We start from the raw sequence: 14,154 nt of genomic DNA on the forward strand, positions 1-14,154 counted from the left end.
GAAATTGCGAAGAAAGGCGGGCAAGCTGGAGTTCCCACCCTGTGTCTCCACCGCGTCCTTCTTCTTCGTGCTCCCTTTGGTCGAGTTGTCGCAGCTGACGTGGAAGAAGGTGAACAGTAAATGGTGCTTTTCATGGAGCTGGGCCGGCAGCTCTATCTTAATCTGGAAAGGCAAAAGAACAATCCTCTAATATCTTGTCTAGCAGATTTTCTCCAGGAGAAAACCCCCCAAGACACAGGACGATTCAATAGAGATTAGGTCCAAGGATGACTCTGAAAGGAGCTTTGCTAGAACATTAACTGTGGTACTGAGGGTGCAATTAAGAATTTTTTTTCACTTATCCGCAATTTGTATTTTTATTTTTAGCAAAAAAAAAAAAAATGTTACTTAAATAAGAAGAATACGTAAAACACCAATTCTAATGCTATGACTTCAGCATGTGACGTAGTTTTTCTTGTACTCGACTGTGACAGGCAAGTAACTTCATGCTTCTATTAAGACTGGTCAAACTGTGTCATCCCTTGGAGACATCGTTACCTCATCGTACAATTCTGGGTTCTGTTGATGGTGTAGGACTGCAGCAAGGGCACTTCTTGTGAACACCGGGCCACCAGGTCTGCCGTAAATGCACTGAAGGGAGAATCAGCAAAAGCAGATACTGGGTTTCAGTTGATGAAGAAATTGGTCATGTGTGTTGTATAGAAGTGGCTCCTTCAGTAGAAACTTAGCTACTCAGACTGCATCTGCCTGAGAGAGCCTGGGTCTGCAAGATACTTAACTCTGGGGTCGTAGTGAACCAGAGATCTTCCCCAGCCTGTGGCTCACCCCTTCCCACTCTGACACCTTGTGACTCTTTTGACATGCCCGCCCACACCTTTGCTTACACAATCCCTCTGTGCAAATGTCCTTTGCTCTTGAATATCCTTCTAGAAACGGGCAACTCTTTCCTCTGTCCTCTCAGCATTTTTCCATGCAAAAATTTGTATTTGTCCAAATTAAAATAAATACACTAAAAATTATTCAACATCTTCCATTTCAGGTAGCCTTCTCTCCATGACAATGTTTGTGACTAAACTGTGAATTTCCTTTTCTCCTGCCCTGTTCACTTTCTCCCTTCCTTCCTGGTACCCTCCCTTTGTGACAAGGGTCTCACATAGTCCCTGCTGGCCTGGAACTCCCTGTGTGTCCAGTCCTGCCTGCACTGCTGGAGTGCCTGAGTTACAAGGTGAGCTATCACACCTATCTTTATGAGAGGCTAGAGAAGGAACCTAGAGCTTGGAGAGAGTGTGAGGCAGATATGCCACCATCCTCAGCCGAAACTCCACATATCTTGAGAATGACTAGAAGTTTTTTTACACATTTGTCTCCTTTTCTGGGAAAGTCATTTTAACATAGTGAAGAATCTAGGCTCTTGAACTAGAGCTTGGACTTAGGTTCTACTGAAGTAAATAGCAGTGAACAATTTAAATCCATGCATTGATCTTCTTAGAAGCTAGAAATTGTGGATCTTAATGGTACTTATGTGAAAAGTCTACAGCCACAGGATCGTAGGTGACAGGATCATAGGTGTCAGAGAAGAGCCGTAGTGCTATCCGTGGGTCACAGGCAACACTGGCTGGCTGCTGTTCCCATGGGGTACATACTCAACCCTTCTCCTTAGCAGAAGAGACTTTCCGCTTATTTATACCATGAGTCTTAGTGCCTAGTCAAAGTCTCATGTATGGTGGGTATTTAATACACACTTATTGAGTTATACGTACATAAGAGATTCCATCTCCAAAAACAACAACAAAACATGGAGTCACTTAGGACCAAGAACTTAACCTACACATTCTATGACATTTAGCACAGGCCATTATATACTATAACACCATATTGTTTTGGGTCGTGTTAATCAGAATTAAAATGTGCCAATTCTTTGTACATATTTAAAAGACAAACCTTCAAGGGTTGAGAGTCTTCTTCATCGGAATCCTTGAACTCGATGCAGACAGCAATGTTTCTGGCCTGCAGAGATATATGTAAGAGAAAGATCTAAGAGGGGAAAAAAATCAGCAAAGCCCAGTGTATATGTACATTTATAACTATAACCACACACACACACACACACACACACACACACATTTATAAAAGAGCACAAGAGCTAAGCCATAAAGGAGACTTGCAAGTCTGAGCACTTACCTTGGCAAATGACTTCTGGCTGTCATATTTCAAGTACTTTGGATAAACATAAAGGTGATTGCTGTAGACCGTGTAAGGCTGGGTGTGCTTGGGTATGCAGGGCACAAACTCCTCTACTTCAAAAGTGATTGGAGATTTACTGCAGCTTTCAAACTGCCTCATGGGAATGTATGATGAATTTAGATAATCTGGAAAGAAATTCCAAATAACTCAGACCCAGAGGAAAATCCAACTAAATAAAAATGTAGGCTGCTTACTACACAGGACAGGACACTTACTAGGGAAGTCACAGGAAACGTTGTCAATCGTAATGTCTAGGTTGCCTAAAATCACTGGGAGTTTGGCCATCTTCTCAGGTCTGCAAACAAAGGAGGAAAACAAATATGACGAGGGAGGTTAACTGTGAAGTCTAAATTCTCAAGTGACATTCCCAGAAAAAGGGCATAACGATACATTGTTCCTGGTAAGACCTGGCACCGTTGTCAAAGAAACCAGCACAGCCTTTCTGACAACATGCTCCTCTTCCTCATAGATGGAAAAGCCCCTTCTCCCAAGTATTTACTCATCAAGGGTCCAAGAATGCTCCTCTTCCGATTACCTACAGCTACCACACCTTCTTTTCTTTTTAAGATTTTTTTTGAGTCATGTGCATATGGGTATGGGGGAGGGTATGTGCATGTGAATGCAGGTGCCCTTGGAGGCTGGAGGCATCGGATACCCTGGAACCTGAGTTACAGGTGGTTGTGACCCTGCTTGATGCTAAGTGCTAGGAATCAATCACAGATCCTCTGGGAAAATAATATGCGCTTTATACTTTGGGACCTCAGAACAGGACTTATTTGTGACCTGATAAAACTTCATCTTTTTATGTTTGAGCCATTTGTAGTAGTTGACCCAAATCCTCCCGAATCCAGGTTCTAACATCAAATGTCTCTGTTCTTTCTAAGAGCTTCATGTCATGGTGGCATTTAATCAGCACCGTCACTGATCATAACCTTCTGAGTATCCACAGAATACTGCCAAGCCTGGGTTCTTAAGTTCTCCATTTCCACATGGACACTAGCTCATTCGTTACCCTTCCTGACTAGTCACTCCAACAGTCCAACAGCTGCCCGCTCATGCACAGGCACCCCTGACTCATTCACGGGATGTCACATGTAACCTTGGCAAACATACTCTGTGGCACCGGCTTAGCAAACCAATTTAAAAGAGATGTGCTCGAGGTGATCAGGTCAACATGACATGGTTTGTTGCTGGAAAACAGAATGTGGTGCATGCTCTTCATAAGCCTCCTGCTTAGTCATGTTTTTCGCAGCATTACCAAGGGACGAAGATCAGTGGATGTGCTGGTCGGTTCTGTCAATTTGATAAAATCTAAGGTGATCTGGGAAGAGGGAACCCCAACTGGGAACACGCCTCCATCAGACTGGCCCGTCAGCAAGGCTGAGAAGTTTCCTTGATTCATGATTGCTATGAGAGCACACTGGGTGTTGCCACCCCTGGGCAGGAGGTCCTGGGCTCTATAAGAAAGCAAACTGAGCAAGCCATGAGGAAGGAGCCAGTAAGCAGAATTCATTTGTGGCATGTGCCGCAGCTCCTGCCTCGGTTTGCCTCAATGGACTGTGACACAGAAGTGTAAGCCAAATAAATCCTTCCCTCTCTGGGTTGTTTTTGGTCATGGTGATTATCATCCACCCTCAGACAGAATTCGGAGATGTAGTTGCTAGTGAAGTTAGGTGCGGATGTTTTTGTTAGTGGCCCTGATGGAGAAGATCCTGGGGAACAATTTAAAGTTCAGGAAGGCACACAATTCATAACTGAGACAGGGATTTTTCTGAGGTCAGGGAACAAGAACAGCGGCAGCCCAACTAGTACCAGCTGACTTGCCTTTCTTGCTAAGGCTGGGCTGGTGATCAAGATGATTGATTTCTTGTATTCGTTTTTGCCCTAGGTTTCCTGTTTTTTATATAACACTTTAGATTTGTGATTAAGATTTTTTTTTATAAGACTACTTTTTAAGATAAACAATAATATGATTGATCCCTTCTTTGTAGCTAAGGTGGCTTCAGCAAATGATGCCCAAACACAGACCTGGGGAGGTAAGGCCCCTAGTGTTTCAGTGTGGATAGGAGTCTCACCTAGGGTGCTGAAGACAGATCTCCCCTCAACACCCCCCCACACACACACACACAGAATGCTGGGTTAGGACAGGTGAATAATCTAAGGTGATTGCTGTGTGCTTCCCTCAGGATAGGATAAGGTAAATCTAAGGAAGACGGCTCTTTATTAAACATATTATTAACATATCAGGAGGCAGCAGATTCAACATTTGGCCGTATTCCCAATTTCAAAATGTTCCAACCTCCAGCTTTAAGACTCTTCTGCCACTACAATTACCCAGTGAGTGGCCTCACAGGGAACCCTTTAGCAGCCTGTCTCAGAAAACTTGTTCACCTGAATTAGAACATCACTTAATATTTTTTAAAGGTTTATTTATTTTATGTATGTGAGTACATTGTCCTTCTCTTCAGACACACCAGAAGAGGACATCCGATACTATTACAGAAGGTTGTCAGCCATCATGTGGTTGCTGAGAATTGAACTCAGGACCTCTGGAAGAACAGCCAGTGCTCTTAACTGCTGAGCCGTGTCTCCAGCCCTAGAATATCATTGAAAACTCTAAGTTCTTCCTCCACTATGATCAAAGACTATGTGAATGGAATACCATCTTGGGGTGATATATCCCACAATCATGTCAGGGACTCTCATTCCGACTTTCCTTCTGTTTGTACCTGACTACAACATCTCCTGGGTCCCCAGAGAGGAATCTATCAGGAAGGCACTATCCCCACACCCCTGGCTTTCAGTTGAAAAGGTTCTGACCACAAGAACTGCAGGAAAGCTCAGCCTTACCCTGCACTGTGCCTCTGTGCCCACTGTGAGACAGGAGTCGAGTGTCCACCAATGGGGTCAGCAACTCTCCCATGATCCTCACCACCGTACACCGCCTCAGTGACACCCCACAAAAACTGTTCGGGGGAAATCAATCCTCAGGTGTGTGAATTTTATTTTATTTTATTTTTTATTTTTTTGAGACAGGGTTTCTCTGTGTAGCCCTGGCTGTCCTGGAACTCACTCTGTAGACCAGGCTGGCCTCAAACTCAGAAATCCGCCTGTCTCTGCCTCCCAAGTGCTGGGATTAAAGGCGTGTGCCACCATTGCCCAGCGGTGTGTGAATTTTATGCAAATATAAATTCTCTGGGTGCACAGGGCCAGCATGTACCTCTTCACGTGAACAACTTAACACTACAGCATCCCATGCAACGAGGAGCAAACCCCAGCCAAGGCTGTGAGGCTAAAGCTGAGGCTGAATTATTTTCTCTAATGACTCAGAAACAGTTTATTATGAACAATACTTTCAAATGTAGGCACCTAAGAGGGGTGAGCTTCACCACCTCCTAGGGTCACTATCCAGGAGTGAATGGCTCTTCACCTTTTTTTTTTTTCAATAGATTTCCTTCAGGGGCAGACTTCAAATGATCAAATTTTAGTTCAACAATCTTCAAAGGAGATTTCTCTGTCCTATATCATTAGTTCTTGCCCCAACTATATGTGGGGATGACTTCTGAGAAGGGCTGCTTGAAGCTTGCCTATCCAAATCCAATGCTCATCCACCCATTGTATAACCAAGATAACACTGTGCTTTGAGATATAACTATGTTCCCCTTCTGCTCACACTGTGGGCAGAGCCTGTCTATAACTAAGTGGCCTTTGAGAACAAACCATCAATGCAGAGAGATTACCTTCTGTATTGTACGGATGTATAATACAGACATTGACACCTGTCAATTTAAAAAGCCAATGGCCTGTGGCTTAGGCAGGAAATAGAGATGGGACATCCGAGAGGCAGAAAGGATTCTGGGATAGAGTCAGGCACAGGAGTTCAGCCTGGGAAGATGTGAGGAGACAGATGCAGGGTACCTGAGCACAGCTAGCCAGCCATGTGGCAGAATGTAGGTTAAAATAAATGGGATATTTTAGTTATGATCTAGTCAAGAACAGAGCCTAGCTATATGCCCAAGGTATTTGTCAATATATTTTGAGTCTGACTCTTATTTCTGGGAGCTTAGGACTGGGAGAAAGAACCAGGCCAAACTTCAACAAAATGGCACCCAACATTGGGCTCCATCTGTAAATTATTTTTAAAATAAACATAAACAATGAAGTAAATTGGCAGCTGTAGTCTTTACCTTATGCTAGTCCCCAATAACTACACAGAGAAACCAAACTTTATTTAAATCTGTATCTCAATAGCTGAGCAGTTAAATGATCTATCTTTACTTTCTATGTTAATCTTATGGGTTTCCATGATCTCTCTCAGGACCCCTTCTTTATAGCTCCAAATCTTCCATCCTGCAGCTGATCTGAATCTCCTTCTCTCCCTCTCTCCTTCCTCTGGTTAGCGGACATCATGCCCTGTTCTCTATTCTGCTCAGTTGTTGGGTGACCAGTGTTTATTGACAAGGCAGAGAATAAATGGTAAGAACTGTTTACATAAACTTGAGACAGGAGAGTCTTTGTGTAAACATTACAATGTTGTATCTGGATTGAAACAAAACATGAGGGCAGAGAAATCAGCATTTGAATAACACAAGGGTAAATTTTACACACTATACTACACATCAGTGTCACTATGCTCTGGGCTCCCCATGAACAAACTCCTACAAGGCAGGGAACCCGAAATTCTAATCATGAGCCATATGTTCAGTATTTCTCCTTTGTTACCCTGTAGGAGGAGCTAAAGTGGGAGGAGTTAGGAAAGGAAAAGGAAGAGGAGGAGCTAGGACGGGGGAAGAGAGAGAGAGGGGGGGGGAGGAGATGGAGGCGGATGTTCACATGTCTGTAGCAGTCAAAGGTAGTTGGTATATCTAGGTTGGTATTGGGTTACACTTCTGATTGTATGGGTATGTTGTTACTGATCATTACCGAATGTATAAGCCTTTGATTAATCTCTAAGCATTAGAGTCTCATCTTTCTACTGGGCCTGCGTGGATGGTGGGATGGTCTAGGCAATGCCCAGCCTTTTGGAGACAGCGTGGAAGATTGACAGAGCCATCTCTGACACTGGCGTCTCGTGGGTGGCAGGGCTGGTGTTTCTTTCTGGCCATTTCTAGCTGTGGCACGCACGTGGCTGAGAAACATGGTGGCTCAGCTAGGCAGAGCTGCTACAGTTAGATAGTTGGCATCACTAGAAGCCATTTTTAATAATTACTACATTACCCATAACAACATATGTGTGTAAGATGTGGTAAATGGACCTAAGACCATTCCTTGAAAGCCACACCCCACACCAAGATAAAAATGAAAGCTAACATGTAGAGATAGGTTGAAAATATCTGCCTGTGTCTTTGTGTGCTGTTCTGAGACTCCTGTGACAGATAAGATGGACAGACAGGAAAAGATAGCCACGGGAAGACAGAGGCAGACTGAAGTGATCTGCTGTAAACCAAGGAGAGGCCAGGAAACCTGAAGCTGGGAGAGGCAGAAAGGATTATCTCTTGCAGACTGGGAGATGTGGTCATACCAACAGTCCTTTAAGCTTTTAGCTTCGGGCACCTTTCTTGGTATTATTAAGTGACCTGGTTTGCTGTAGTTTCAGAAGCCGCAGGAAATGTATATACCCATGCATATAGACAAAGCATTTAAAACAATGGCCACCAAAGTAAGGATTATGTAAATTATCATCTTTCCCCACATTTGTGTAGTAGAACCAAGAGAGCCTTCAATCAATCTTGCAAGTCAGAAACCCGCCAACTGTTTATCTTTGGTGACTGCCCTCCTCTTCCTAATACCCAATCAGGAAGCCATGGACCCGTAACTGCACCCTGACAAGTTGAGGCAGCACACTGCTTCTAATTTCCTCCTGCAGGGGGCTTTGCTGCGACCTTCCATCTGACAAGGGTCCCTCAAGTAGGCCTGTGCTTACCCCCATCCCCAACCCATGCTAGGCACATCCAGTAAGAATTCAAGTTAAGCTTGTCCTTGCAGAAACGCTCTGTCCAGAGCCATTCCTCCTCTGCCCCATGAACCCCAAGTGACGTGATTTATATGACTGTCCCCACCTCTCCCCACCACCACAAAGCTCCTCAGGTGTAGGGACAAGCAACACCACAAAACTCACTTCCGGAAGTCTACGAGCAGCTTGAGCATGTCATCATTTGAAAGCTTATTGCTGTCTTGCCGGTAGATGGCAGAAAATCTGGCGTTTTTGTCCAGGTTTCCAGATGTGTCTTTAAACAAAGTCCTGGAACAGAGAAATAACACTTCAGAGCTGGGTTTCCAAAGATCAAAATAAGGACAGTTCTAGTCTCTGGACACAGACTAATGACGATTCCACTGGCTGTGGCCAACAGAAATCTCATTATCCCCCGATGCAGTAATATTAATGAAGATGACCACAACTAACTCAATTTACCACAGAAAACAGTTCCAGCCAAAAGCTCGTACCGAGGGAACAGCACGCACATTCACATGGGACACAGGAAGAGACACAGAGAGAGGCCCCTCTGGGACTCCCCAGCTTCACCATCTGAGCTGGAGGCACACGGCCAGGGCCTGGGCTCTCTCAGGACAAACCTCCTGTCTGCTCTGCTGGAGCCCTCTCCTCTCCAGGCCTTTGCTAACTGCATGTTCAGAACTGGTGATTATTTACTTTTAATCTCACCAATTTGAATCTCTGACTTAGGATAATCAACTCAATAGGTAAGATTACTTGTCTGTTGGTCTATCTGTCCACCGGTCCATCCCAGTTGTAAAAGGCATTCTCCCTTACCTTGCTGCCCAAGCAAATGGCATTCTGTACTGTCCTAGTCTTTGGCATGCCTGTTTGGCATTCTTCAGCACCTTCTGAGCAACCTGGAACATACCAGAACAGCCTTGAAATGCTCAGCCACGGGAGAATTGCGACCAGAGCAGCTACCACGTGATCATTAAAGAAGCCCGCACCATACCACCTGGCCCTGCTTACAGCACTGATATGGCTGGATTCAAACCCAGTACAAACTTCTTTATTTAGCATAGCTCCTGGCAGTGATTCTCAGTATTACAGAGTATTATTTCCAAGAAGCATATATATCCTTTCGGTCTTTGCAAACAACAATCAGGCTACTTTCTGGCCAGTATCCTTCCTCTGACAGATTTTACTCCTTTTTGACTAAGGGCCAATTATAAGCCACTGAGATATCCATGCCAAAATATCTGTTTATCAGAATTTAAGGAAAGCACTAATGAACATACTAAGCTTTCCCATCTCCTGACACGCACCACAACCTGAGAGACATGCACTATGAAGGCATAATTAGGTACCAGCTTTAATCAGACATGGGCCTTCAATTGTTGCACTTTTCCTTCATAAACACTATCACTGCCTCATGATCAATTCTGGTTTGTTCTGGGTTGACAGAACACTGATCAAACATATTGGCTTTTGGCTGATGACACATATGAAGAGCAGGTCTATCAGCAATGAGTTGCTCCACGCTTGATCTATGATAGACAAGAGGGGACCCAAATGCCTTAAGTGTGTGCGTGTGTGTGTGTGTGTGTGTGTGTGTGTATCCATCCCTCCCTGAGTGATTCAGCAGGATCGGGAAGTACATGGGCCATGAACAAAGACACCTAATTCTTCCTCCTAAGGGCTTACATTAAATACATTCAGACTCGAGATTTTTAGTTACACGTTGTAGTGCGTACCTGCAATCCCAGCACTAGGAGACAGAGGCAGGAGGATCGCAAGTTTAAGGCCAGTCTTAGCTGGATAGTAAGATCTTGTCTCAAACAAACCTCTAAGGACGGAATGGTGGCCTAGCACACCTAAGGACCTGGGTCTTATCTTAAGCACCACAAAAACTCCCCCAAAAGATTGGAGCAGCCATGAGCAAGTACATGGCAGGGTAAAATCAATGCCGCACACAAGAGTTTAGATTTATGTCTTCCCTGTGGAGAATGAACCAATCAAGGGCACAGATAGAAAATACTTATGAAAGCAGGAACTCAATGCCTGAGATTCCTCTGGAGCCGTCCCCCACCCTACACAATGAAGATCTGTTCCAAGTGATGTTCCAGGTGAACTGTGCACAGCTCAGATAAAAGGACGGCAAAGCTTTAATTGGCAGAACAAGATAATATCATCATGCCAATCTGTCACAACTGCTCTCCAGGTATGAGATGGGTGAGCCTTAAGGCTTGATTTAATGAGACCCTGTGGAGGCATGGGGAATGCTGGGAACCAGGCAGAGGAAAGGCTGGCCCTCTGTGATGCCTTTGCTCTGCACTGACAAGGGCTGCTAGACTTCAGCTCATGCAGGTAGAAGACGCAACATGGATGCATATGCGCCTTGGAAGTACGCTCTGTCAGCACAGCCTTGTCTGAGGTCACTGCCGATTTACCAAAATAAAAGGCTTAAAAGACCTTCTTAGCCAACGTTTTTCACACTGGGCTTGAAATACTAAGATGGCTTCTCTCCAGGAAACATATTCTACTCAACTTTTATCAGCCAAAAAAGCTTAGCATTCGAAGATGCCTGGTAAATGGGCTTTTACTGGACTGGAGGTAAACTCAGGAATATTTCACAGGATGTGTGGTTTCTCAGCACTGCCTGCTCTACGCCTGTGTGATCCTAACCCTGGTCCTGTGAGGAAGGCAGGCTGGGCAACATTATACTGTGGTCACACGTGGGACACTGGGGCCAGAGAGGTGAGAAGCGTCAGAAATACCCTAGCTATGCTGGCACTCAGCGCTCAGGCCTTCTTAATCCATGAACGTGTTCTTTCACAACTATTCTATCCATCCTGGCGGCTGTGACTAGCATATATAGGTGGTCATAGGAATGAAGTTTTCGAATCTCTGAGCCAACTTGGCAAACCTCTGTTCGAGCTCTGACATGCCCACTCACAATGTTTCGGCTGACCAGCCCCTCTTCATGCACCGAGGCCCTCACTCAAATGACCGCTTAATATCAAACCAAACTAACACCCTTGAAAAGCTAAAACCGGCAAGGGTGGCAACACTTAACAGCTCAGTCTAATGCAAAAGAACAGTTGTGATAAAGCCATGGTCAACATCCTTGGCCAATCCAACCATGGAACAAAAAACAACTAAAGATGTGTAGGTCTCTATTTTCTAAGTTTCTAGAGTCAGTAACTTCTGATACTTAGTAATTCTATAATGGGGGTTACAATACGGCTCCAGAACCCAAGGGGCACATCAACAATGGTTGACTTCAACACATGTGCTCTTAAATGAGACAGACTTTAGTATCAAACCAATAGTTCCTTTGAGAAACTGATTTGTCAGAACACAATAGCAAATGATGTGTTCTATTTACAGGTGAGAACTCTTTCAGTGAGGGCTGGAGAGATGGCTCAGTGGTTAGGAGAACACTTTAAGTAAGAACTGGACACACAGGAACTGGAACTTAGCAAAGACAGAACATATGCTTGGCATGTGCTGATACCTGGGCTCTGCTACATGGACAAAAATAAACCAGGTATGTAAAATCAAAATGGACAATAAATATGTGTAACTGACCTCTATGTTTTAATATTCATTTTTTTCATGTGTGATATGCTTCATGCCTGATGTATGTCTGCATGTGTATGTAAAGATTGTATACATGTGTGTGCATGTCTGCATGAGTATGTAAAGACTGTACATGTCTGAACATGTACATAAAGACTGCATACATGTGTATGCATGTCTGCATGTGTGCAGAGATTATGTACATGTATGTGCATGTCTGCATGAGTGTGAAAAGATTATGTACATGTGTGTGCATGTCTGTACATGTGTCATAAAGATTGTGTACATGTGTGTGCATGTCTGCATGAGTATGTAAAGACAGTACATGTGTGTGCATGTTTGTGGAGGACTGAAGTTGAGTCAGGCATCTTCACTGATGGCTTGCCACATTGTCTACTGAAGCGCTAGCTCTCACTTGAACCTGCTGATTCTAGTCAGTGTAGCTAGCCAGCTTACCTTGGGGGTTCGCTCTCTGTTTCATGAGTTCTGGGACTAGAGACAAGACAGATGTGGGTGCTGGGGATTAGAACCCCAGTCCTCACACTTGCAGGTAAGGGCCTTAGTGTCAGAGCCATCTCCCCAACCCAGATATGTGCTTTAGACTATCAAGTGTGGTTTACCTCTGACCTCCTAGGTTTGTAATGTGGCATGAGAGCAGTTCCTTAGCTTGTTACTCTTAAGTAATCCCAAAGCATGAAAGCTACTCATACCTTAGAGGAGTCTGAGCTCTTCATGTACGGCTCAGCACAGTGCGTGATGCTTCCTTGGAGGACCTTCTCAATTCTGGCCACAAGAAATATGTCTGGGTGAGGACACGTGACTGAAAATATTCCCTGGGGAGACAATGGTTCTCTTCAGTCAGGAGAATTCACAGTTGAATGAGAGAAGTCCACTCACCACCAAAGAAGCAGAGGACAGTGTGACAGTCCAACCAGCAAGGAGACCAAGACTGAAGGCCTCAGGGGCTCCTCAGTCCATATCTGCTCGGTAGGGAAGGCGAACAGGAGAAGGCTTATGGAAATGAGTGACAGCCAGACCACTTCTCCCTCTGTTTGCTTTCCCTCCATAATTACATACCCTGCCCTATAATCAACAACCAAAACTGCCCACTGGTGCATGGGAAGGCCTCACTGAGCATGTTTCATATGTAGCAAGAGGAGTCTGCGTGGTGTGAACGTTCCCCACCTGCTTCGGATACTGCATGGCTGCATGAAGGGCATCCTGGAAGGCAGGTGGGCTCTGGCCACCGTTCATCAGAGCTGGGGATGGGGGGACCAGCATCTGCCGCACTGAGAAGTGGTTCAGGTCCACGTGGAAGTCAGCAGAAATCTTCCGGTTGTATTTTATGTCGAACAGGGACAGGGTGACAAAGAAAGGCTCGACCTAAACAGTAACATCAATAAAACACCACGATCATAAAGACAGTTTGGACAGATGCTGCTACATAAGGAAAGCAATGAGCCCTGTTTATGACTGTCTACTTGAAAAATTACTAGACATGAAAACTTTTATTCCCTGTCACACAGAATTAGGCTATAAAGCATTTTAAGAAACAAAACTTGTACTCCCCCTTCATGAGCTTTGCTATTAAACGCATGCTCTACAGATAAGACAGCTGGTCTCCTATCTCCTTGAAGCTTAAGCTTGCCATCTTATCCTTGACTATAAGCACCCCCTACTCCACCCATACCCCAGTGTAAGCCCTGTACATCTCTGGGCAAGGCCGGTGCACCCTGGCTACAATATAAGAAGAAGCCTGTGACACCTGAAATTGTTCAACATTTAAAAGGGAAAACATTTATTCTTTAAAAATTATTTTGAAACTTGAAGACATTTTTATTAGAGTTTAAATTTTAAAAAACCCTTGGCAATTTAGCTGTAGATGTCAGCAGCTACCCAGGGAAGAAGAATGGAGGAGAGAAAAGGGGAAAAAGCCATGCTTTTTAAGCCAGCATGGAGGTCAGATCCGTGGTGGACAAGCAGCCACGTGGTGGGGAGGGGGCTTTTGAAAAGACCAGAGTATCAGGAAAAGCACTCAGGTTCTGATAGCATCTGAAAGAAATACAGAAAAAGTGGGGTAGGTGTGTGTGCGAGTGTGTGTGTGTGTGTGCGTGTGTGCATGCCTGTGTGTGTTCCTCTGTGTGCCTGTGTGTATGTGTGTGCGAGTGTGTGTGCATGTGTGTGTGAGTGTGTGTGCATGTGTGTGCGAGTGTGTGTGCATGTGTGTGCGAGTGTGTGTGCATGTGTGTGTGTGCATGTGCATGCCTCTGTGTGTTCCTCTATGTGTGTGTGTATGTGTGTGTGCGTGCCTGTGTGTGTTCCTCTGTGTGTGCATGTGTGCATGTGTGTGTGCATATCCAGCAGAACCTCACGGATGATTGGCTTATGTAGGG

General features: G+C 44.7%; 1 protein-coding gene across 5 annotated transcripts in view; it reads right to left on the reverse strand.

Annotated features, from left to right (window-relative positions):
• Dock9 (dedicator of cytokinesis 9) overlaps positions 1-14,154 on the reverse strand; it is a 261,623-nt gene that overhangs the window by 87,282 nt on the left and 160,187 nt on the right. For all 5 annotated transcript variants that reach the window (XM_028772087.1, XM_028772069.1, XM_028772053.1 and 2 more), the window contains exons 12-20: positions 12,947-13,144; positions 12,472-12,594; positions 9,014-9,096; positions 8,363-8,485; positions 2,460-2,539; positions 2,182-2,369; positions 1,942-2,007; positions 538-630; positions 39-162 (exon numbers count right to left, since the gene is read on the reverse strand). In XM_028772087.1, the coding sequence (XP_028627920.1) occupies positions 39-162; positions 538-630; positions 1,942-2,007; positions 2,182-2,369; positions 2,460-2,539; positions 8,363-8,485; positions 9,014-9,096; positions 12,472-12,594; positions 12,947-13,144 (1,078 nt within the window). The remainder of the gene's footprint in view (positions 1-38; positions 163-537; positions 631-1,941; positions 2,008-2,181; positions 2,370-2,459; positions 2,540-8,362; positions 8,486-9,013; positions 9,097-12,471; positions 12,595-12,946; positions 13,145-14,154) is intronic.

Source organism: Grammomys surdaster, unplaced genomic scaffold (assembly GCF_004785775.1).
Source record: "Grammomys surdaster isolate TR1022 unplaced genomic scaffold, NIH_TR_1.0 65, whole genome shotgun sequence".
Lineage (NCBI taxonomy): Eukaryota > Metazoa > Chordata > Mammalia > Rodentia > Muridae > Grammomys > Grammomys surdaster.